This window comes from Thamnophis elegans, chromosome 4 (assembly GCF_009769535.1).
Source record: "Thamnophis elegans isolate rThaEle1 chromosome 4, rThaEle1.pri, whole genome shotgun sequence".
Lineage (NCBI taxonomy): Eukaryota > Metazoa > Chordata > Lepidosauria > Squamata > Colubridae > Thamnophis > Thamnophis elegans.
Genome location: NC_045544.1, coordinates 90,586,392 through 90,609,021, shown reverse-complemented (window position 1 = coordinate 90,609,021; position 22,630 = coordinate 90,586,392). Strand labels below are relative to the sequence as shown.

Sequence of the window (22,630 nt, the reverse complement as noted above, 5' to 3'; positions counted from 1 at the left end):
TATATTTCTTGCCCCCATCCTATCCCATCCCCAATCCCAGACTCCCACCTAACTTCCTTCATCTGCCAAATATTGGCCAAATCCAATAAGCTCTGGCTTTTCTGTGTAATTTGCTTTCTTTAAATCCATGAGATCTTTCTATCAATCATTTGTTTCTCCTTCTGCTTCTTCTATGTGACACTTTCACAAGAAACCATGGAATATGATCAGGACTTTGAATTCAATGCCTGCACACCTCACATTTTCTGAACCTCCCATTTTAGTACACTTTGAAATTCAGGGAGTTTAAGTTACACATCTGATACACAGGACTGATATAAATCAAATCCCACAAACCTATGAATGGCATATGCAATTGTAAAATGCATTATATATAATGAAATTAGGCTGGCTTATGTATCAAGTAACTTGGATGATTCACAAGAAAATCAAAACTCCAAGATAAATAAATTCTCTATAGACACATATGGTGCAGAAAAACAATTCCCTGCCTTTTGTACGAGATGTGCAACTGAAAGATTTCCAACATCCTGCCTATACCTCTACAACTTTCATTACAAAGGCATTTTCCTCCAAATCTGACAAACTAATAAAGAATTAATGGCGTTTTAAAGTTTCTGGCATAAATAACTCTTTTTTTCCCAATAATCAACAATGAGAACAAGCTCTCCATTCACTGGAGGAAGAAAAAGTTACAATCCTCAGCAATTTATTTTATGAACATAGAATTGTGGCCTTGAAGGCGTTGTCACTCTGAAGGTCACGAGATAAATTTCTGACTCTGTAAAAGAATTCAAAATAATGAAAGGAAGCTAAAAGCATACAATTAACTCCAACACATGAACAGCACTCCCCGAAACACCACCCACTACAAAAAAACCACCTGCTCTATACAGACTTTTGTTGCACCCGCATGTGGAAAAATCTTTCAAGCATCCCATTGACACTGTAATATAGTTCCCTTCTAAAAGCAAAGCAGTCATGTTGCTTATATTTCACACTGCTCCAAGGCTACCTTAATATTTGAGTGTTTTCTGTTTTTTTTTTCTGTTTTATTAGACATTTATAGGCCGCCCTTTTCCCTGAGGGGACTCAGGGCGGCTTACAGTCAAAAAGGAAGGGAGTGTAGGACAATACAAAAAGAAATGTGCATAAAAGTAAATTAAATAGTAAAACTCAACATTCACTCAACATTCGGGAGGGGCAAAAGTAAACTTATCCCCAGGCCTGACGGGCTAGCCAGTTCTTGAGGGCTGTGCGGAAGGCCTGGACGGTGGTGAGGGTACGAATCTCCACGGGGAGATTGTTCCATAGTGTCGGAGCCGCAACAGAGAAGGCTCTCCTCCAAGTAGTCGCCAGTCGGCACTGACTGGCAGATGGAATACGGAGGAGGCCAACTCTATGCGATCTGATGGGACGCAGGGAGGTAATTGGCAGAAGGCGGTCTCTCAAATAGCCAGATCCACTACCATGGAGCACTTTATAGGTGGTAAATAGAACCTTGAAGTGCACCCGGAGATCGACAGGTAGCCAGTGCAGCTCACGGAGGATCGGTGTTATGTGGGCGAACCGTGGTGCGCCCACAATCACTCGCGCGGCCGCATTCTGGACTAGCTGAAGTCTCCGGATGCTCTTCAAGGGCAGCCCCATGTAGAGCACATTACAGTATTCCAGCCTGGAGATCACAAGGGCTCGAGTGACTGTTGTGAGGGCCTCCCGATTCAGGGCAAATGCCCCCCTGGTCACAGCTGAGAGATGGTGGTCAAAAGTCAGCTGTGGGTCCAGAAGGACTCCCAAGTTGCGGGCCCTTTCTGAGGGGTGTAAGTTTTGAAAACACAACAGCCACTCGGTCTTGTCTGGGTTGAGTATCAGCTTGTTTGCTCTCATCCAGTCTTTAACGGCTTCTAGACCCCGGTTCATCACGTCCACCGCTTCATTGAGTTGGCACGGGGCGGACAGATACAACTGTGTATCGTCCGCATATTGGTGGTATTTTATCCCGTGCCTTCGGATGATCTCGCCCAGCGGTTTCATGTAAATGTTAAATAGTAGGGGGGATAGGACCGACCCCTGCGGCACCCCATAAGTTAGGGGCCTCAGGGATGATCTCTGCCCCCCCACCAACACCGACTGCGACCTGTCCGAGAGATAGGAGGAGAACCACTGCAAAACAGTGCCACCCACCCCTATCTCCCGCAGTCGTCGCAGAAGGATACCATGGTCGATGGTATCGAAAGCCGCTGAGAGGTCCAGGAGAACTAGGATGGAAGCATGGCCTCCATCCCTAGCTCTCCAGAGATCATCGGTCAATGCGACCAAAGCGGTTTCTGTGCTGTAACCGGGTCTGAAGCCAGACTGGAAGGGGTCAAGATAGTTAGCTTCCTCCAAGGTGCGCTGAAGCTGGAGAGCCACCACCTTCTCAACAACCTTCCCTACAAAGGGGAGGTTGGAGACTGGACGATAGTTATTAAGAACAGCTGGATCCAAGGATGGTTTCTTCAGGAGGGGTCTTACCACCGCTGTCTTGAGCGCGGTGGGAAAGTACCCCTCCCGAAGAGAGGCGGTAACAACCGCCTGGATCCAGCCTCGTGTCACCTCACTGCTGTTGGCAACCAGCCAGGAGGGACACGGGTCCAGTATGCAGGTGGAGGCACTCACAGCTCGCATAGCCTTGTCCACATCCCCAGAGGCAACTTCCTGAAACTCAACCCAGAGATGGTTTGCCAAGTCTTCTCCTTGTGTCTCGGCTGGATCTACTGGGGTGGATCCAGGTCCGCTCGAAACCGGGCAACTTTGTCCGCCAAGAACTGGACATACTCCTCAGCCTTACCCTGTAGGGAGTCCCCCGTCTCCCTCCTATTTAGGAGGGAGCGGGTTATCCTAAACAGGGTGGCTGGGCGAGACTCGGCGGACGCTACCAAGGAGGCAATATATGTTCTTTTTGCTGTTCTTAAAGTCCGAATATACTCCTTGGTGCATGCTGTTAAAAGTGCCCGTTTCGACTCGGACCTATCGGACCTCCACGAGTGTTCTAGGCGTCTCCTCCGGCGCTTTACCTCCCGGAGCTCCTCAGTAAACCAAGGAGGCCTCCGGGGGCCGCTGACCCGGAGGGGCCGTAGCGGCGCAATCCGGTCTAGAGACTCCGAAGCTGCCGAGTGCCAGGCAGCGACGAGGGTCTCCGCCGAACTGTGGGCGAGGGTATCAGGAATAACCCCAAGCTCCGTCTGGAACCTGACAAGATCCATCAGTCGCTTGGGGCGGAACCAGCTGATCGGTTCCTCCTCCCTACGGTGGGGGTTTGGCCTCCGGAAGTCTAGCCTCAGTAGGTAGTGGTCTGACCACGACAGGGGTATGGTCTCATTACCCCTCAGACCAAGATCGTAACTCCACTGCTCCGAGAGGAATACGAGGTCGAGCGTGTGACCCGCTGAGTGAGTTGGGCCTCGGATTACTTGAGTCAAGCCCATGGCTGTCATGGAAGCCATGAACTCCTGCGCTCCATCAGAGTGTTCACCGAGCGAAGGCAAGTTGAAGTCCCCCAGAACTATAAGTCTAGGGAACTCAACTGCTAGCTCGGCTACTGACTCGAGGAGCGAGGGGAGGGCTGTTGCAACGCAGTTGGGAGGCAGGTACGTAAGCAGCAGACCCACTTGACCCTTGAGGTCCAGCTTCACCAGCAGGGACTCACACCCGACAAGCTCCGGAGCAGGGATCCTACGAGGTACTAAAGACTCCCGGACTACAATAGCCACACCGCCACCCCTTCCCTGGGCTCTCGGCTGGTGTAGCACCTGAAGTGGCACTTCTAGTATTTGAAGGAGCTTTCTGCACATGAAACCAGCATGGCTGCATAAAGAACTCTCTGACAAAATTGAAAGACAAAAAAGTTAAGTATAAAAAGTGGAAAGAGGGGAACATAACTAAGGCAGAATATCAGCAAATAGCCTGAGCCTGTAAAGATTAAGTAAGGAAAGCTAAGGCTCACAATGAAGAAAGACTTGCCACAAAAGTAAAAAATAACAAAAAAAGTTTCTTCCAACATGTTAAAAACAAGAAAAAGGTTAAGGAAACAATTGGTCCATTGCTGGAAGAAAGTGGCAGGAAGGTGACAAGCAACAGGGAGAAAGCAGAACTATTTAATTCATTTTTTGCATCTGTCTTTACACAAAGGGATAAAACAGTCCAATCTATCAAAACAACACCACAAAAATCAGATTAGGAACATGAAATAGGGAAGAAAATGGTAAGTGAGCACCTGTCTACCCTAGATGAGTTCAAATCACCAGGACCGGACGGATTATACCCCAGGGTTCTGAAGGAACTGGCAGATGAGATCTCAGAACCACTGAACTATATCTTTCAGAGATCCTGTAGCACAGGGGAACTGCCAGAGGACTGGAAAAGAGCTGATGTGGTTCCCATCTTCAAAAAAGGGAAAAAAATAGATCCAGAAAACTATAGACCTATCAGCCTGACCTCAATACCAGGAAAGATTCTGAAAAAGATAATCAAGCAACGAATTAGCGAACATCTAGAAGTAAACAAAGTAATAGCCAAAAGCCAACATGGGTATGTCAAAAACAGATCATGCCAGACTAATCTTATTGCATTCTTTGACAAAGTGACAAAATTAGGGACCAGAGGAATGCTGTTGATATAGTTTACTTGGACTTCAGTAAGGCATTTGATAAGGTAGACCATAACCTACTACTAGATAAAGTAGAAGAATGTGGGTTGGACAGCATCATCATCAGGTGGATTCGTAACTGGCTGATCCACCACACTCAACGTGTAGTCCTCAATGGAACTGCATCTACATGGAGGGAAGTATGCAGTGAGGTACCCAAGGCTGTTTTAGGCCCAGTACTCTTCAACATCTTCATCAATGATTTAGATTAGGGAATAAATGGGGAACTCATCAAATTTGCAGATGACACCAAGCTGGCAGGAATAGCCAACACTCCAGAAGGCAGGCTTAAGATACAGAAGGATCTTGACAAATTTGAACATTGGGCACTATCTAATAAAATGAAATTCAAAGTTGAAAAGAGTAAGGTTCTACATTTAGGCAAGAAAAATGAAATGTACAGGTACAATATAGGTGGTACCTTGCTCAATCGTAGTAACTGTGAGAGGGATCTTGGAATCCTAGTGGACAACCCTTTAAATATGAGCCAGTAGTGTACAGCAGCTGCCAAAAAAGCCAACACAATTCTAGACTACAAAAACAGAGGGCTAGAATCAAGATCACATGAAGTGTTAATACCACTTTACTGCATTCAGTTTTGGTCGCCACAATGTAGAAAAGATGTGGAGACTCTAGAAAGAGTGCAGAGAAGAGCAATAAAGATGATTAGAGGACTGGAGACTAAAACTTATGAAGAATGGTTGCAGGAACTGGGTATGTCTAGTTTAATAGAAAGGACTAGGGGAGACATGATAGCAGTATTCCAATATCTCAGGGGTTGCCACGAAGAAGAGGAAGTCGAACTATTCTCCAAGGCACCTGACGGTAGAACAAGGAGCAATGGGTGGAAACTAATCTAGGAGAGAAGCAACTTAGAACTGAGGAGAAAGTTCCTGACAGTTAGAACAATTAATCAGTAGAACAGCTTGCCTCCAGAAGTTGTGAATGCCCCAACACTGGGTTTTTAAGAAGATGTTGGATAGCCATTTGTCTGGAACGATATAGGGTTTCCTTTCTAGGCAGGAGGTTGGACTAGAAGACCTCCAAGGTCCCTTCCAACTCTGCTATTGTATTGTATGTGCTGTACCGACATCTCTTCAATCTATTGCAAAAGCTGGTTGAAGTTGTAAGATATCATGAAGATATTATCCCAGAAAGGTGAACATCTCCTTCATGCTATAACTACCTCACCTAACCCAAAAGAAAAAGCAGCCAGTCATAAGTCAACTCATAAATGGGAGACTGCCACATTTCAGCCTGATCAAGCTTCTCATCTTCTATGGTGCTATCCCCATTCCTGGGACTAACAAATGACATCTACTTCCTTCACTTTCAACCTTAACTGCAAGGCTTGATTAGTGACAGCTGACTTTGTGATGTTACAGCAAATATTTCTATTGAGCAAACCTTCCTAGGAACCAGACAGAGGTGACTACCATGTGTTCCAGTAAGTGTTCTGAATTCTAATATCCATTCCCTGAACACAGTTCAGGACAGAGACATCTGGGCTGTTCTAGACCTTCCATATTATTCTTATGTTATATTACAATTTAATGCTCCCCATAGGCTTCTCATTTGAACTAGAGCCCAGTTTAAACTAGTGGTGCTTATGTTTAAAGTGGTCTGCTCACAACTTCACTGGTAACTACCAGCTCTTATTTCTCTCTACTATCTTATTTCATCTTACATTCTTTTGTACTCCATGGTACATTAACGAGGATTTAAAAATATCCTGAAATCAGCTATTCTGCCCTCCCCCCCCCCCACTTCTCTTCAACTTCGTGAAAGTATGATGGCCTTTACACGCAGTTGGAATAGTTCTTGTTTTGATGAATAAGATAGTTTTGGTAAATACAGGGCCTAGTTATGCCAGCTTACCCTCTTTAATCTTGACAGCTTCTATGTTCCTATTTTATTTTATTTTATTTTATTGTATCTATGGATGATATCTGCTTGACTGCATTGAAGGCCAATGTTTCAAATATGCATGCTTCTTAAACATGCATGTTTGCTGTGTTTAGCTTGTTTTCGTTTTTACAATTGGCTATTAATCTGTGAACTAATTTTCTTGGATAAAATTTTATAACTGCTGTGCTTTTTTATTTGTACTGAAACTTGATAAATATTCATAATAAACACATTATAACTTCAACAATATTATAAATAAATGGTGGTCCTCGACGTACGACTACAATTGATCCCAAAGTTCTGTTGCTAAGTGAGATATTTGTTAAGTGATTTTTTTCCATTTTATGACCTTTCTTGCCACCGTGAATTACTGCCTTTGTTAAATTAGTAACATAGTTGTTAAGTGAATCTGGCTTCCCCATTGACTTTGCTTCTTGTTTTTGCAAAAGTAGATCACGTGACCCTAGGAAACTGCAACCATCATAAATATGAACCAGTTGCCAAGCAGCTGAATTTTGATCAAGTGACTATAGGGATGCTGCAACAGTCGTAAATGTGAAAAACGGCCAAAAAGTCACTTTTTTTCAGTGCCGTTGTAACTTCAAATGGTTCGTAAATGAACTGTTGTAAGTTGAGGACTACCCATAGTAATGTCTTTTCCATATTGCTCGTATCATTATGAATGTTGTATTACACAAATTCGGTTAATAAGAATACCCTACCATTCTCTTGGCATGTTTCATAATGCAATTAAGATCCTTTTCTACTAACATGTTTAATGTAACAGGAGCCCTACTTTCCGTTCTGAAAAATACAGGAGGATTCATTGTTCTCTGACAAAAACAGAAAATTTATGAGCAAGTCTGAAAAGAAAAACACTTGGAACAGCCATCATAATTTAACACCAGCGATAGTTGCTATCACAAAGGCAGACTGTAAAAGTAGGTTACCTAATTTAATCAAATATTCATTTAAAAACAATTGTTAGAAACACAGGATATGAAGGAAGCTTTAGATGCTAGATATGGAGAAAGCTTCAATTTATTTGGACCACAGTCAAAGCGTAAGCAGCAAGATTGATTATGTTTCTCCTCTTCCAATCTCCTCCATTTTCCCTGCAGAAATGCCTTGAGGGGATCATTCTCAAGGCATCTGCTTGACTTTCCTTACAGAAGAGTGAAACCAGGAAAAGTTTTTCATTCTGTGTGTGTGTGTGTGTGTGTGTGTGTGTGTGTGTGTGTGTGTGTGTGTGAGAGAGAGAGAGAGAGAGAGAGAGAGAGAGAGAGAGAGAGAGAGAGAGAGAGAGAGAGACCGAGACCTTGTATGTTTTAAAGGTATCACTAAGTATGAAGGAGATGTTTATTATGACGTATCTGATAGTCATAGTCATGGCTCCAATTCCACAGTCAACACATTTTCTCTTATGGGCCTATTCATCGCATGGAAACAGACTAGTTCAGAAGCAAAACACTGCTGAACAAAAGACATCTAGAACCCCACTTGACCCCAGTGTAACATAGTGGTTAAGATGTCAAACTAAGAAGTAGGGAGACATAAGTTCTAATCTATCCTCATCCATGGACACTAAGAGGAAGGTTTGGGGCCACTATCTTAGCCTAAGGTCCCTCCCACAGCACTTGTGGGAAAAATTAGGAAGAGAGAGAGAGTTATGCACATATCCTTTGGCTCCTGAGGAAAAGATGGATTACACATGTAGTAAATAAGTAATAAAAAGGATAAAAGAAAGAGAGCAAAAAGAGCTACCTCCTTCTTCCACAGAATTTTGTGCATTCTTTAAAAAACCATAACAATTATAATTTCCCACTGCAGCTCTTTGAAACCATGTACGAGGTATACAAACCAAAGCAAAACTGTCTGAGGAAACTATGAGTGTCTTTTTCCTTGCAGGAAAAGGGGGTGGCGGGAGCAATGTGGCTGTTTTTCTTTTTTGATTTATATTCTGTTACCACAGCAAAACAGATCGTCATCCTGCTCACTTTTTAGGAAAGTTAGAATCACAGGATGAGAACTGGGTGCTGATATGTAAACAATGACAGAACATGGAGCGCATGACAAATTCCTCATTTTATGTCCAGGAAGGAAATGATAACTCTGGGAAAATCAATCCTGATTAGAGGCATGAACGAGGCCGGCAAGGAAAATGCCAATAAAATGGAATTCACAAGACAGATGAGTGAAATGTACAACTCGGAGCCACTTCAAAATACTAAGAGACGAACACGTTTGTGCAATTTTCTGATTGACAATTGTAATTCAGTGTAACAACCTTTTTTGGACTTTCTGAATTTTTGCATATCTGTGAATATTATTAAAATGAAATGAATGTTATCAGAGCTTACTCTAAATCCTACAGATAAAGAAAGTGAATTTGAGAGAATAAATAAATTCCAAACTTTTATCTTTGTTACATTCATTACGTAATGTGTCAATGTGGGGGAAAAAATTGTGTGTCCTTAGAGTCAGTAACTGGTTGTACTAACTTTGGCTGCAATAATTGCAACTGAGGCTTCCTTTTAATTAGTGATCAGTCTCTCACATTGCTATGTAGGAACCTTAGTCTATGACGAATTGATTTGCCTCAGCAATATTTGGGGTTTTCTAGCAGAAATGATATCAAACCAGAAATTGGAAGATGACCTTGCCCAGTGGTTTCATGTAAATGAAATAAAGGAGGAGAGGACAGAACAGAACAAAGTTTTATCTTAGTTACATTCAGCATCCAACCTAAACCAATCAACTGGAGCTAGGTCTAGAAAAAGGAAGAGAACCATTGTAAAACAGGACTCCCAATCCCCAACCCACACAGCTGGCTTTCCATGTTTGATCATATAGGAAGTCAATTAGACATTAAGGGACAGAGGAATGGATGCCCCACTACCTTCCCAGCTCTGCCACAGGTCATCTAAAAACATAATCAGAGTTGTCTCAGTGCTAAATCCCAGTCTGAAACCTGACTGAAATAGGTTTAGATATTGCATTTCCTCCAGGATTCTCCTCAGCTGCTCATAGGCCACTTTCTCAAAATCCTTCCCACAAAGGGGAGGTAAGAAACTAGTCAAAAGTTATTGAATATTGTTGGGTAGAAGGATGGACTCTTGAGGAGGGCGTGCACTATTGTCTCTTTCAAGGCCGAGGCACCAGCCCCTCTATCAAAGAAGCTGCCACAACAGCATGAACCCAACTGTGGGTTACCTCCCTGGCCACTTCCACAACCCAGGAAGAAACTAAATTCAGGAAATAAGTGGCTGAACTGGGAGCACAGAAACCCTATTTTTTCAGGAGTCACATTCAAAGTCACCACAGATGGTACCACGGGCACTTAAGACTGTTCTCCTCAGTCAGTCCAAATCTGAGTGATGTAAAATTATTCTTTTTATCCATTTTCTTCTAAATGTTTTTGAATTCTTGAGAGCACTATACAATGCTATTGCATGTCAGCTTCAGTCTGGTACTCTCCTGTACAATTGTTGATTCATGATACCCTCAATGATGGCAAGTTGTTGACATTCTGAAGATACAAAGGCTCTCCCTACCAACTAGTAATAGCACTTAGATTTATATACAGCCATCATGACAGCCATTGTTAAGAAGATTCGCTATTTTTTCAAATCATCTTCTTTCCAAGACTTTATCTCTGACTTTTGATTGGTGCAATCCCAGAGCTTTGAAATAGTTCTCCCAGACTGATGGGCACCAATTATTATATATACAAGCTTTACATTTTTTTTAAAGTAAGCCATGATCTACCTCTATAACTATGTGGCGAGAACTACTGTGTGACAAATGAAGGCAGAAATCTACATAGGGTAGGAGTAGCCAAATCAACCTTTGTTGTTTAATGAAGTGTTCATATAATTCACTTTAGCTGCCCTTTTAATTGAATGGACTGAAGCAAGAAAACTAATTTCTTTTTCATATTGCTATATCATGTGTTGGATTACTTTATTTGTAACATAAAGAAAACAAATACTAAACTGTAGTATTATTTATTAACTGCCTACCATATATATTAATAGGACCTATGTAAAGATCGTTTGCAAAGATATACAAAACTTCAAAAGATTCAAAAAATTTACTTCCTTCTTCTCAGACCTGTACAGTATATCATATTTTTCAAGAAAAATTCTGAAAATCCAAAAATATAATTTAGAATATTTTACAGGGATTATTAACACTGTTCTTTTCCCTCAAATGTGGACATTTCCACCTATTATATTAGATGGCCATATTCCTACCCCCATCCCCTTCTCTGATAAGACCCTGGGGTCAGTACAAAAGCAATATCAAAGAAACATCAAACCCAATAATCAATAACTACAAAATGTGCTGACAGCAGAATCTAATGCTTTTTTTAAAAAAAATTCTTAATTGCCAATAGACTACAGAGGCAATGGAAATAAACTATGCCTTGGGGCACAGTGTTCCATATATGAGACACTGCATAGAGACATCTCAGCTTTCTGCCTTCCTGACTAGCTTTATTAGGTCAGGGATGCAAATCGACCTCAAATAATTTTCAGAGTACATGGGAAATAACATGAGGAAGAAAAGGGTCTTTTCAGATGCAAAAGCCTTTTAAACTAAAAGATTCACAACTACACTTTGAACTGACCATTGGAAGAAATAACAGTTTTAGCATATAAAAACTGGAATTCAGTGTTAATACGACAACAATGCCTAGCATATGCTAGCAATCAAAGTATTGCATTTTATATCAACTGCCTTTGAGGGACAGTTCTGTATAAACCACATGAAAACCCTCCAACCAGATAACTAGAGAATGAATGGCTGGAACACTGGAGAAAAGTGCACCTCACACCATTTCTCCATTTCCTCAAACTCCAGAAGTAATGCTACCTCACATTCAGACATCCACTATTTTAAGAATGAAACCCCATCCAACAGAGGTGGCACGTTTAAAGCCAAGTCATCTCACCCATTTACTAGAGGCAGTTTCATCTTGCCAGGATTACCTTTCACTATCCTTTGCTCTACACAGTCTGTCATAGGCTGTCAGTGAGAAATTTGATAAGGCTGTGCATGCTTCAAAAATAATTTCAGGCATAAGATTAAAAAAAAGATTATTTTCATGTTTGCACAGAAGACTGAAAAAGACTAGATGTTTTAATGATAGCAGAGATGCTAAGCTTGGGTTAGGTTCAAAGCACCTCCTCAGAATCACTGAAAAGTGCACAGCTCTGCAGTTTATTATTTTTATTCTTTTTCCAAAACCAGATAAAAACAAGAGATCAAGCTGGAGAGTGCCAGCATCCTCTGCAATCCAAATCTACCAATAACTTCACCCAAAACTTTCACCCAGAAGATAAAATGACTTTTTATCTAAATGTTCCTAACAAAGATGTTTTTAGACAAAGCCTTCCTAAATTATACAGGCTTGCAATGAGTTATCAATACAGTTGTTATTGCACCAGTATATCCAACTGGACTTCAAAAAGGCACTGCCAACATCTCGTCACGACTCTGCAGAATCTGCATGAAGTATTAGGGCCCATGATACTTTGCACAAGCCCATTCTATTGACTCCAAAGTTGTGAATGCCCCAGCACTGGAAGTCTTTAAGAAGATGTTGGATAGCCATTTGTCTAAAACGGTATAGGGTTTCCTGCCTAGGCAGGAGGTTGGACTAGAAGACCTCCAAGGTCCCTTCCAACTCTGCTATTGTATTGTATTGTATTGTATTGCATTGTATTGTATTGTGTTCTGGACCAGAACAGATTATGGATTCCTCCTGAGTCATATTGGAATCCTGTATAAAATTGCAAGTAACAGTAATAAGCCAAGTCCTGTCCCCCACCACAAGACAGTTTCAATTAGAAGGGTTCCACCAGAAGTTGCCTTAAGTGCAATAATGACATACAAGTAACAGCATTCTTACTATTCTGGCAAGAGCAGGCACATATGATGCAATACCTCTCCAAAGCAGAGTGGCTGGCATGCTGCAACACAAATCTGAGATAATAGCAAGAACTTGCAAGAACAGGTTTCCTGGCAGGGAAAACAGAATCAGGCAGTTGCTTCCTTGCCAGAGACAGGATGTGAGCTTGACACCACTACTGCGTGCCTTACGCTGCTACTATTGCTAGAACCCAGGTAAGGAAGCTGCTACTGTATTTTCAAGGTTTACATTCAATTGCAATGTTCCGTGGTGATTCCACTGAAGAAAACAAATTACTATGAAAAGAACAGAAAATACATGGTTCATTTGCAAAATTATTCATTTAGAGATCTTACAGAGATAGGGAAGGAATTCTGTTGTGTGTCCTATTATAAAGACAGAAAAAACAAGGCATTTATAGGAAAATATAAGCAGAACCCAAGCATATATTCTCACTTAACTCTTAAGTTATTCTGTTAATTTATATTCATAAATATAAAGGCATTCACCCACATGGCTTATACTTTGACATGTCTTAATTATACAATTTAAATTCTTTTTACTGATTGCAAAGAACTAAAAGCATTATTTATAAATAATGTATAGTTCAATCCTTTGTGTCTGTTCAGGACAGCATGCAATAGTACAAGATGAATGTGGATCACCATCATTTCTACCAGATAGAAACATGGAGAGACTTCAGACACAATAGAATACCACAGTAGGATCTGTACTGCCATCTATGAAGAGTTGACTTGCTACAAACCATGATTTTCAAACCTGAGTTTGAATCTGCAAATCCAGATTAGGCCTAATTAAGATATTAAGTAGACCTATTAAGTGCTAACCTATGTTTAAAAGTTAACAAGAAAAGGAAAACTGTAACAGACAAGAGAGCAAATACATTATTAAGGCAAAATTCTGAATTGCAAATAATGATGTCTGGGAGACATCTCTTCAACAAGAAAATATTTGTGCAGCAAAGAAAAGTGAAGCATCTTTGCAACAGATACCTTGTGACTTCGTGCTGCAGGAGGGCAACGCTGGGTACATAAAACATGACCCCAAAGAATAGCAAAGATTGGCTGGCAAATTTGTCCAGCTGCTTTTTCAAAGGTTTCTCCAGTTCTACCCATCGCACTTGCTGGCTCTTGTTGTGAAACCAAAGGCCAAAATAGTGTGTCTAGAGAAAGAGAAAAGTTTAAAAACAAACAAAAAAGTTATTATTTGGTCTTTGCAAACAATAAATGTTTCTCTTTTTTTCCCTTTTCCCTTACATGCTTCCTAACTGTTATTATGCAAATTGGAGAATGAATTCACAGGTCATTCTGGAGTACCTCCGTGATGGTGTTTCACAAGGCATTTGACCTTTGCAAGTGATTTAACACATCTGGGATCATAAAATAAGCTCTTCAAAATTACTTTATTATTTTTTAATTTATTAATCGCTATATCCACCCATCTCAAGCAAGTGACTCTGCGTTGTGAACAACTATGAAACAATTAAAAACACTTACATTATAATGCACATTCAATAAATATGTTGCAGCCATGGAAAAATGTCATAGATGTCAATATAGGAATCATTGTAATTACAGATATTATATTATATAGGAATTATGGAAGAGATGCAGCTGAAATCTCCTAATCCAGAAGCCATCCCAAGAGAAAATTTTGGTGGTCCGCAGAAAAATTATTTGCATTTTTTATACTGCACTAAATCAGAGGTCTTCAAAATACGGCCCCTGGGACGGATACCTACAATTAGCGTTTGTGCTACTGCAGAGAGTCTCCCACTTTGGGGTCTTTTTGTGTGGGTTGGAGGGGGATAGAAATTCCGACCTGGGGTCTGCTTCATCCTCCTGGTGTGGGGCTTTGGGTTAAGGCTGGAGGGAAGTGCCACTGGTGGCGAAGAACCGGAGGGCTTTGTTCCAGTGATACTGCATCATGGCCTGGAACTGGTTGACCATCTCAGCCCGCTGAATCTCCAGGCGTCAGTACTTGGCCTTGCACTCCCATAGTTCTTCCCTCTGCTTGGAAAGCCTATGCTCGTAGTCCTCAGTGAGGTGCTTCTGCTGAGCCTCCTCCTTGGTCAGAACCAATTTGAACTGAGACAGCTGTTTTGCCAACTCTTTCTCATAGTGGCTGCTTAGCTCCAACAACTGGTTCCTGTTGGGGCACTAAGGAACCCGGGTGGGCAGTCAAGGAGTGGCCGGGATGGGAGGGGCAAATAGAGGCTGGTAAGGCGCCCCTTGATGTGACATCGAGTTGGCCATGCCCACCCGTATGACCACCTAGCCATATGCACTCAGTCGGTCATTAGGCAGATCATATTAGCGGAATTTAAAATTATGCATTTAGTGCTTCCTGAGGTCCAAAAGCTTGGTGATCCCTGCCATAAAGGGCAGTCTGACATTTTGAAATACGTCGTCATCCAAGCATCCCAAAGATTTGTTTTAAGATATTCAAACCATAGTTTTATATATTTAAATAAACCTTTATGTAAACACTTCAGCTCCTAAATAGCCATTTAAATGCAAATCGTCAGCAGTAAAATACAGAATGACCAACTTCAATCCTTGGCATTGCCAATTAAAAGGTTTAGGCAGCAAATAATGGGGAAGATCTGTAGATGTAACCTTGGCCATATTCAACACACCTTCCTTCTTCTGTCTTTACATTGCCTGTTTTCACATTGTCGCTTTCTAGCTTAATGTGATTTTTAGGTCTTACCAATATCAACAATCATAAAATCCGATCAGCAAAATTAGCAGGATGTAAAGCTGGATTCAGGATTGGAGTTAAAAGCTGAGTCTTTTTCCAGTGAATACAGTTTTTATTTTATTTAAGACAATAATTTAGCCTTAAGTGGCATGTAGGAACTGCAACTGAAATATTTAAAGTCCCAGGAAGGAGGAAAAGATCAAGGAGTAAAAAAAAAAAAAACCTATTTGTAATTTATATTAAAAAGTTCAACTAATTAAAGTAACCTGTTCAATGTCTTAACTAAAAGAGGTTAAAGAAAAACAGGATTTTGAGGACTCTTGAGAAAAATCATTAAATTTTCAATTCCTTGGCTGAAAATGTCTGTTTAGGATATAAATAAAAATTCATCATGAAATAATTGGTGGAACTCATTTTTTTGCCAGATATGAAATATAACAGAAATCGGCTATATTCTAAATATTCTTAGACCTTTTTTAATTTAAATCTTCTGGTGTTTCATTTCCTTCTCAACACCAAATGGCACAGATCTCAGTAAAAATATGGTTCCAGAATTATTTGTGGGGGGATAAGTGAAAACAAGCATAGCAATAAATGTTATTACATCTATCAACCAGAATCCAAGTTTCCTGTATCAGCTATGATAAAAGGCTGCCAATTATCCAAAATGACATGTGGTTAAAACTTAGATCAGTTGGAAGAAAGCTAGAGCTGCAGAGTAATTCAGAACAGCTTTTAAACAGCAGCAGGTTTTGGTAGCTTTTTTTTTTTAAAGTACTACAATGTAGTAATACAAAAGTCATCAGAAGAGATTCCAAAAGCAAACTAACAAAAACAAAATATATCATTTGAAGCTTCTCCAGCGTTCCAAGAAAAAATGAATGAGTATAAATTCATGGTGCCTGGGAAGCAATGGCGATTGTAAAGAAAGCTGCTTCTTGTGTACCTTCAAACATTTTTGTGATGACTACACTAAGTTGTGGCAGAGAATTTAGCCTGGAATGGAATGCAGGAATGCCGTGTAGTTCGTTCTATATTAACACATATCTTTAACCCATATCTTAACTGGATAATGAATTATCAGATTGCAACTGCAAAAGCATAGAGATAAAATGAGTTCCACGAGCTGCATGCCAGCTATTTTATCATGCTTTTAGTCATCATTCCTAGCTTATTATATATAATTTTGATTTTTCCTTTTGCCTTGCTCATTTTTTAAAAAACAAAAAACAAAAACCAGAATTATACATAACAGTGTTGACCAACTATTAATTGGATTAGCAAGAAGTCTATGACTTGATATTAGGTGATGTCAAAATTCTACCCTTCCAAAAGCAGTATAGGCAGCAATCAAATGTCCAGCTATACTCCCAACACAAATATACAGGGTGAAAGATGGAGAAACATAAGGCCCTCCTTGTCTTAGTTGTCCCATAAGAACATTGATGTTTATTTCCATTATCTTCCTAATGAAAGAATTTAAATAACTGAAGTCTCATTCATTATACTTTGGCATCATCTGTAAAGAGAACAGAGCCTCATGCAGGGTTATTGTCCAGCAAAGAAGAAACTTATGTAGTACCGCAGCCCTGTTGATGGTGTACAATCTCCAAAGCAACTTTTTAGAAACTTGTCATCAGCCACTCCTCTCTGGTTAAAACACAAGATCAAAACATTATATAGTATTCTTAGCTCTTTCATATCATTGAAACTTTTTGCCCCAACTCTGTGGAATGAAGCACAGTGCCACTCCCACCTGCAGAGCTGGGTTTTCTTGGCTTGAGATGGGAACGGTATTTGCTGGTGTCTACAGCAAATTGCCTTTGCATGATTTTTGTCTTCTCTATATGTACCTAAACATACAAATTTTGGAGTCAGATGAATCTGTATGTTCTCTTTCTTTGTCATTAAGTGGGTGAGACTGAACAATGATTTTCTGCTTGGACTTAATCATGAGCTGGATTAGGGGTAATAAAATGAAAGGGGATTTTGAAAAGAGGCAGGCTGCGTGAAACTGATCAGTTTTTGTCCAGCAATCTTGTGTTTCATTGAAATTGTACCACTGTTATTCATCAGTTCAAATTTCAAATGCTGGTTTATAGGTCTGTAGCTGAAGTAAAGAGGCACCAAGAGGCCCCACTCTTCCCTTTAGAGCAGTGGGTCTCAACCTTCCTAATGCCGCGACCCTTTAATACAGTTCCTCATGTTGTGGTGACACCCCCAACCATAAAATTGTTTTATGCTTTCTGTATTTTTTCAAAAATATGTGTTTTCCGATGGTCTTAGGCGACCCCTGTGAAAGGGTTGTTCGACCTCCAAAGGGGTCCCGATCCACAGGTTGAGAACCACTGCTTTAGAGGAAACAGTTATTCTGCTTTAGATTCTTGTGGCAATAAAGTCAGACTTATAATAGCATTGAATTGAGATTCATGTTGAAATTCAAGTGAGAATTAGTTGATTTTTGAAACATACTGCTAGAATCACTCTTACATCTCATCGACTGTTTAATGAAACAGAAGAAAAAAACGGACTTTTAAGATACTTCTTCCAGCAAAACTGACATATATTTCATAGGACGAGCCACCCCCATTAATAAAAGTGGTTTGATGTCATGTGTGAATGTGGTTGTTATCCACTTTGTCTACATATAAGCAAAAACAGCCTTTTGCTTATAGACAAACCCCCCCCCCCCCATGTTCCCTTGCATATTAGTTAAGAGTTTCATCCTGACAGGAAATAACATTCAATCACAATCCAAATTGTAGGTAATAGACTGCCCTGATGTTTGGGCAAGCAAGGTACATTTGCCAAAGTTCCATTCAGCGATAAGATCGGACCAATTCCAAAAACAACATGATTGTAATAAACACATTCCAAATGACAAACAGCCAGAGCTAAAAATACACCGAGTGGCAAGTTACATATGGTCTTTTCTTGGGTTACCCTCACCTCTGGTAATTCCAGCTTCTGACCCACGGCCTCCAAGCATTCTTGCCCAGTGCTCTCCACAGACAATGTGCACTCAATCAGGTTGTTCTCCAACAGTTGAATCCGGGTCATGAAACTGTTCTTGCTCCGGACATTATAGCGTCGAGTCCTTCGTAATTTCAGCCCAAAAGGCATGTCTGCTAGGCTAAAGCAGCTAGCCCGCTTCTTCTCACACCTTGGATCTTCTTAGTAAGGAAGGTTTGAACGTTGTTCCTCTATTTCCAGAAATTCTCCTCCAGGTTTGCAAAAGGTTGCCCATGCCAAAGGTGGATACCACAGCAATATCCTGAAAAACAGCAATGCAATGTGTGGTTAATTGTCATGGATTTGGCTGGGAAATAGTTTTTCCCTTGGGGCAGTAACAGCTGTTGCCTCTCAAGATAGTTCAGACCATTGGCCAAACCCACAAATTTTCTTTGAAGAAACACTGTACTACATGTTTTCTTTGAACTCCCTGTCTACTACTAATGATTTCCTTCTTCAGTTCTGGACTTGAAAAAAGAAGCATACCACTAAGGCAGAAAGACAGAAATTGAAAACAGGATTAGAAAGATCAGCAGACTATCTGTATCAATTGTGATTTGCAAACAGAATTCCGTCTTGGGGATGCAAATATTTTCATAACCAGACTTAATGCTCCGTGGCCTTTTTCACTGGAAGTTAACTCAAGTTAGTACACTGTGAAGTAGAGAACATGATACTAAAAGTAGCCTTAACCATAATTAGCCCAGGTCCACATCTATAATAACTTTAAATTATTAATAATGCTGATAAAAAAGCAGGAATTAACTGTAAAACATTTCCCAGGAGGTCTCCTTGGAAGCATTGAGTTGTGGAAAGCCAAACTGTTTTATCAAACAGAAATTATGATAAATCAATTTTTTAAAAATAATTTAGTTATAACACAATAATTGTGGTAGGATGAGGCTGGAATCAACTAAAATGGTATGTGGATGTAAGGGAATGCTATCATGGAGTGTCATGAGTTTTCATAGAGATTTTATAGATTTTTTAAAAAATTCTGATTATTTGGGGGTGATTGATGTTTTGAGAGCTGTCCAGGGTTGTTGTTACAATATGTGTGGCTATGTAAGTATTTTTGAATCAATCCATGAATCAAATAACACAGAGTTACCACAGATCAGCCCCAAGCAATCTCATTTGCTTATTGAAATTAATGTTGCCATTTAGTTAAATCGTGGGGAAGACAAAAACAAGCTGCTCTTGTAAATTTCCTAGTCCAAATAATACCTTCAAAGTAGTTTCAAAAGTCTGGGAAGCTATTTTTGTTAAAAATCTGCACACTCAAAAACTAAGCAAAATGAAAAACAATTCTAAGACTAGTAAGTCTAACACAACATGTTTCTACCCACTCCCCATTACTACACTAAGCCATGTTTAGGTTCCCAATGGTAGTAGGCACTCTTGCCTCTCCAGTTGGAGTATCCTGCTGTCAAAGCTTCCAATAATGCCCTAGCATCAGACCAGCAGCTAAGAAAATAAGTCAAATACATTTTCCCCCTTTTATTGCCAGAGCTGTTGTATTTCCAACTTACGGGAAAGAAACGAGTCTTCTAAATTTTCCCCACAGTTGGAACTACAGCAGAGAGGAATCCAATTTTGTTTAGATGGAGAGATCCAACTGGGTAGAGAATGAAGTCTCACATATATTCACATGGAGGTCTGAAGGGACATGCACTCACATTACTTTGAGACTATGTCTCTTTTTGTGATCAAGGATCCTAATGAAAAAGATCTCAAGTTCTACATGGAGGACTTTACAAATATTCAATATTAGAAATTTAACTCCCCTTCAGATCTCCACCTGATTATATGGAATGGAAGGACAAAGCCACGAGCACGGTCCATTCTTTTCTCAGTTTGAACCCTCAAACATTCAACTACAACAAGGTTTCTGAACAAGTTTTCAGTTCCTTCTTCATCATGTTTGCCCCTTTGTCTTATTCTCCTAATGTCAAAGCCCTGATATCAGGAGAGAAAAACTACAGGTCTGTAGAATGATTTTTTACAACCCCCGCAGTTGGATAGAATCCTAGTAACAACTAACCAATCAAGCAATAAGGTCTGGGATTTAATTCCATAAAACTAAGGGCATCAGCTTGGATAAGGCTATAGTAAGAAACCTAATCCATTCTGTTTTTAGAAATGAAAAAGTAGGAAGAATGGAAGGAAACTAGACAAAGATTATTAAGGGCAGGATTGGGTTGTGTCTAAGTTTTTCTTTTGCAAATTGAACATCAAAAACTATTTAGCAATGTTATTTTCCTTATTGTTTTACTTAAATAGATTTCCTTTCATCAGAACAGGCACTCCCTTAGACTCATTTAATTTCAGACTAGTGTGCTATGAATAAAAATACATATTCTTTTATACAGTATTTCAAGGCTTGCAGAAACAAGAAGACAACAAATGAAAGAACTTGCATATAAAAATTATGGGGACAAATTATGGATGAATGCTACTCAGGTATAATTCAAGGGGATAGTTATGCTCTATAAAAGCCTTACATGATATATAGCCTTGTTATTTGAAGGACTGCCTATCTCTGTGATGGCAAACTTATGGAACGTGTGCCAGTGGTGGCACACAGAGCCCTCTCTGTGAGCACGTGTGCTGTCGCCAGCTGTTCTTTTGATTTCCGGCACGCACATGCACAACTGGTTTTCGCGGGCACCAGAGCACCAGAAAACGCCCCCCCCCAAAAACAAACAAAAAAACCCAGGCTGTTTTGGGGGCTGTTTTCCAGGGCATTTTTTGTGTTGTTTTCAGGCTGGTTTTTGGGGCTGTTTTTTTTTAAAGGCCAAAAACGGCCTGAAAATGACTCAAAAATGTCCTGAAAACAGGCATGTGCATGCCGGCCAGCTAGTCTTTGGGTTTTCGGTGCTCCGGCACACGTGGCGGACCAGCTGGCCAGCTCGTGCATGCAGACTGGCCAGCTTGTTTCTAATTTGCGGCACTGCAGTATGTCCATGCACATTCCAGTTTGGGCACTCGGTACTGAAAAGGTTCGCCACCACTGACCTATCTCTTGTGGTATCACTATGATCCAACAGGGTTGCAAATTCCTTCCTTCAATGTAACAGTGTCATTATCAGATTGAAGAAGCATGTCTACTCTATCAGGTAACTGACTTCTGAGTTACCCTCAAGAACTGGGAGGCTCCCACCCTAGAGCCATTCCAGAGAGCCTTAAAGACCTGGCTCTTTTCCCAGGCTTTAAGCAAGGTAGTTGGAATTCCTTGAAGGGTATATCTTAGTTGCTGTTGGCCAGATTTGTCATATTGTTGATTTTTTAAAAAATTAGGATTGTATACTGTCATTTGTTTTTATTCAAGAGCCACACAGAGGTGGCGGTGTCTAAATCAAATCATCATCAATAATAGTATCGAAATGCACGTATTATGACTCCAGAAAGAGGAGGTATCAAGATAGGATTGATAGGATTGCACTTCTCTATGTGTGACTGATGTGTGATATGTGTGACAACTTGGAAGTCATCTTTGAGTCACAATTCTGGTTCAAAGAGCAGCTGGCAGCTGTAACCCAAAAAACCTTTACACAGATACACCTAATTGTACCACTTGAAACCATTCCTAATCTGGGAGGCCATTCAGACAGTTACTTACACCATAGTTACCACATGCAAGGATTACTGTGGTATGCTTCACATGGAACAGTTTTGAAGACCACTTAGAAGCTACAGCTAGTTCAGAATTCAGTGGTGCGGGCAGTGTTGGCCATGCTTCATTAATACCTTTATGACCATGCTTATTCACAAGTTACACTGGCTTCTGGCTACAATTCATGGTGTTGGTTATTCACCTCCAAAACCCTTTTTGGTAGAGGCCTGGCTATTTGTGGGCCCTCCTTCTCTAATTGCCTTTGCCCATCCAGTACTATCAGGCAGAGTGAGCATCACTTAAGCATTATCATCTTATGGGGCATAGAAAGCATGTCTTTTCTATCGGGACGCCTGTCCTCTGGAATGATGTCTGTTCCTATCCTCAAGATTTAAATGACACACACACACAAAACATTAAAGAAACTATTAAAGTCCTGGTTATTCTCCCTTCTCCCATAAGAAGATTGAATAAATTATGTAAATAATTTATAAATATTCTATACATTTATAAATACCATAATTAGACTCTTTCCCTAGATGCATATTTATGAGAATAAATATTCAAACCAGTTTCTGATTATATAAAAAGATTATGATTTTCTCAAGTTGAGCAAAAATTTTTGGCAATAATATAGACATGTCTTTTTTGGGTAGAAATACTGAGTGAGACAGTATGAAGTTGATGGAGGATGGAAGTTGCTTCCTAGTTGAATCTACAGCCTTTATATAATCTGGTGCTCTCCCATACAAGTGTCAACCAAATA

General features: G+C 40.3%; 1 protein-coding gene across 1 annotated transcript in view; it reads right to left on the bottom strand.

Annotated features, from left to right (window-relative positions):
• PTPN14 (protein tyrosine phosphatase non-receptor type 14) overlaps positions 1–22,630 on the bottom strand; it is a 132,874-nt gene that overhangs the window by 54,465 nt on the left and 55,779 nt on the right. Inside the window, exons 2-3 of the mRNA XM_032217033.1 lie at positions 18,186–18,510; positions 13,526–13,695 (exon numbers count right to left, since the gene is read on the bottom strand). Coding sequence (XP_032072924.1) covers positions 13,526–13,695; positions 18,186–18,359 — 344 coding nt within the window. The 5' untranslated portion in view covers positions 18,360–18,510. The remainder of the gene's footprint in view (positions 1–13,525; positions 13,696–18,185; positions 18,511–22,630) is intronic.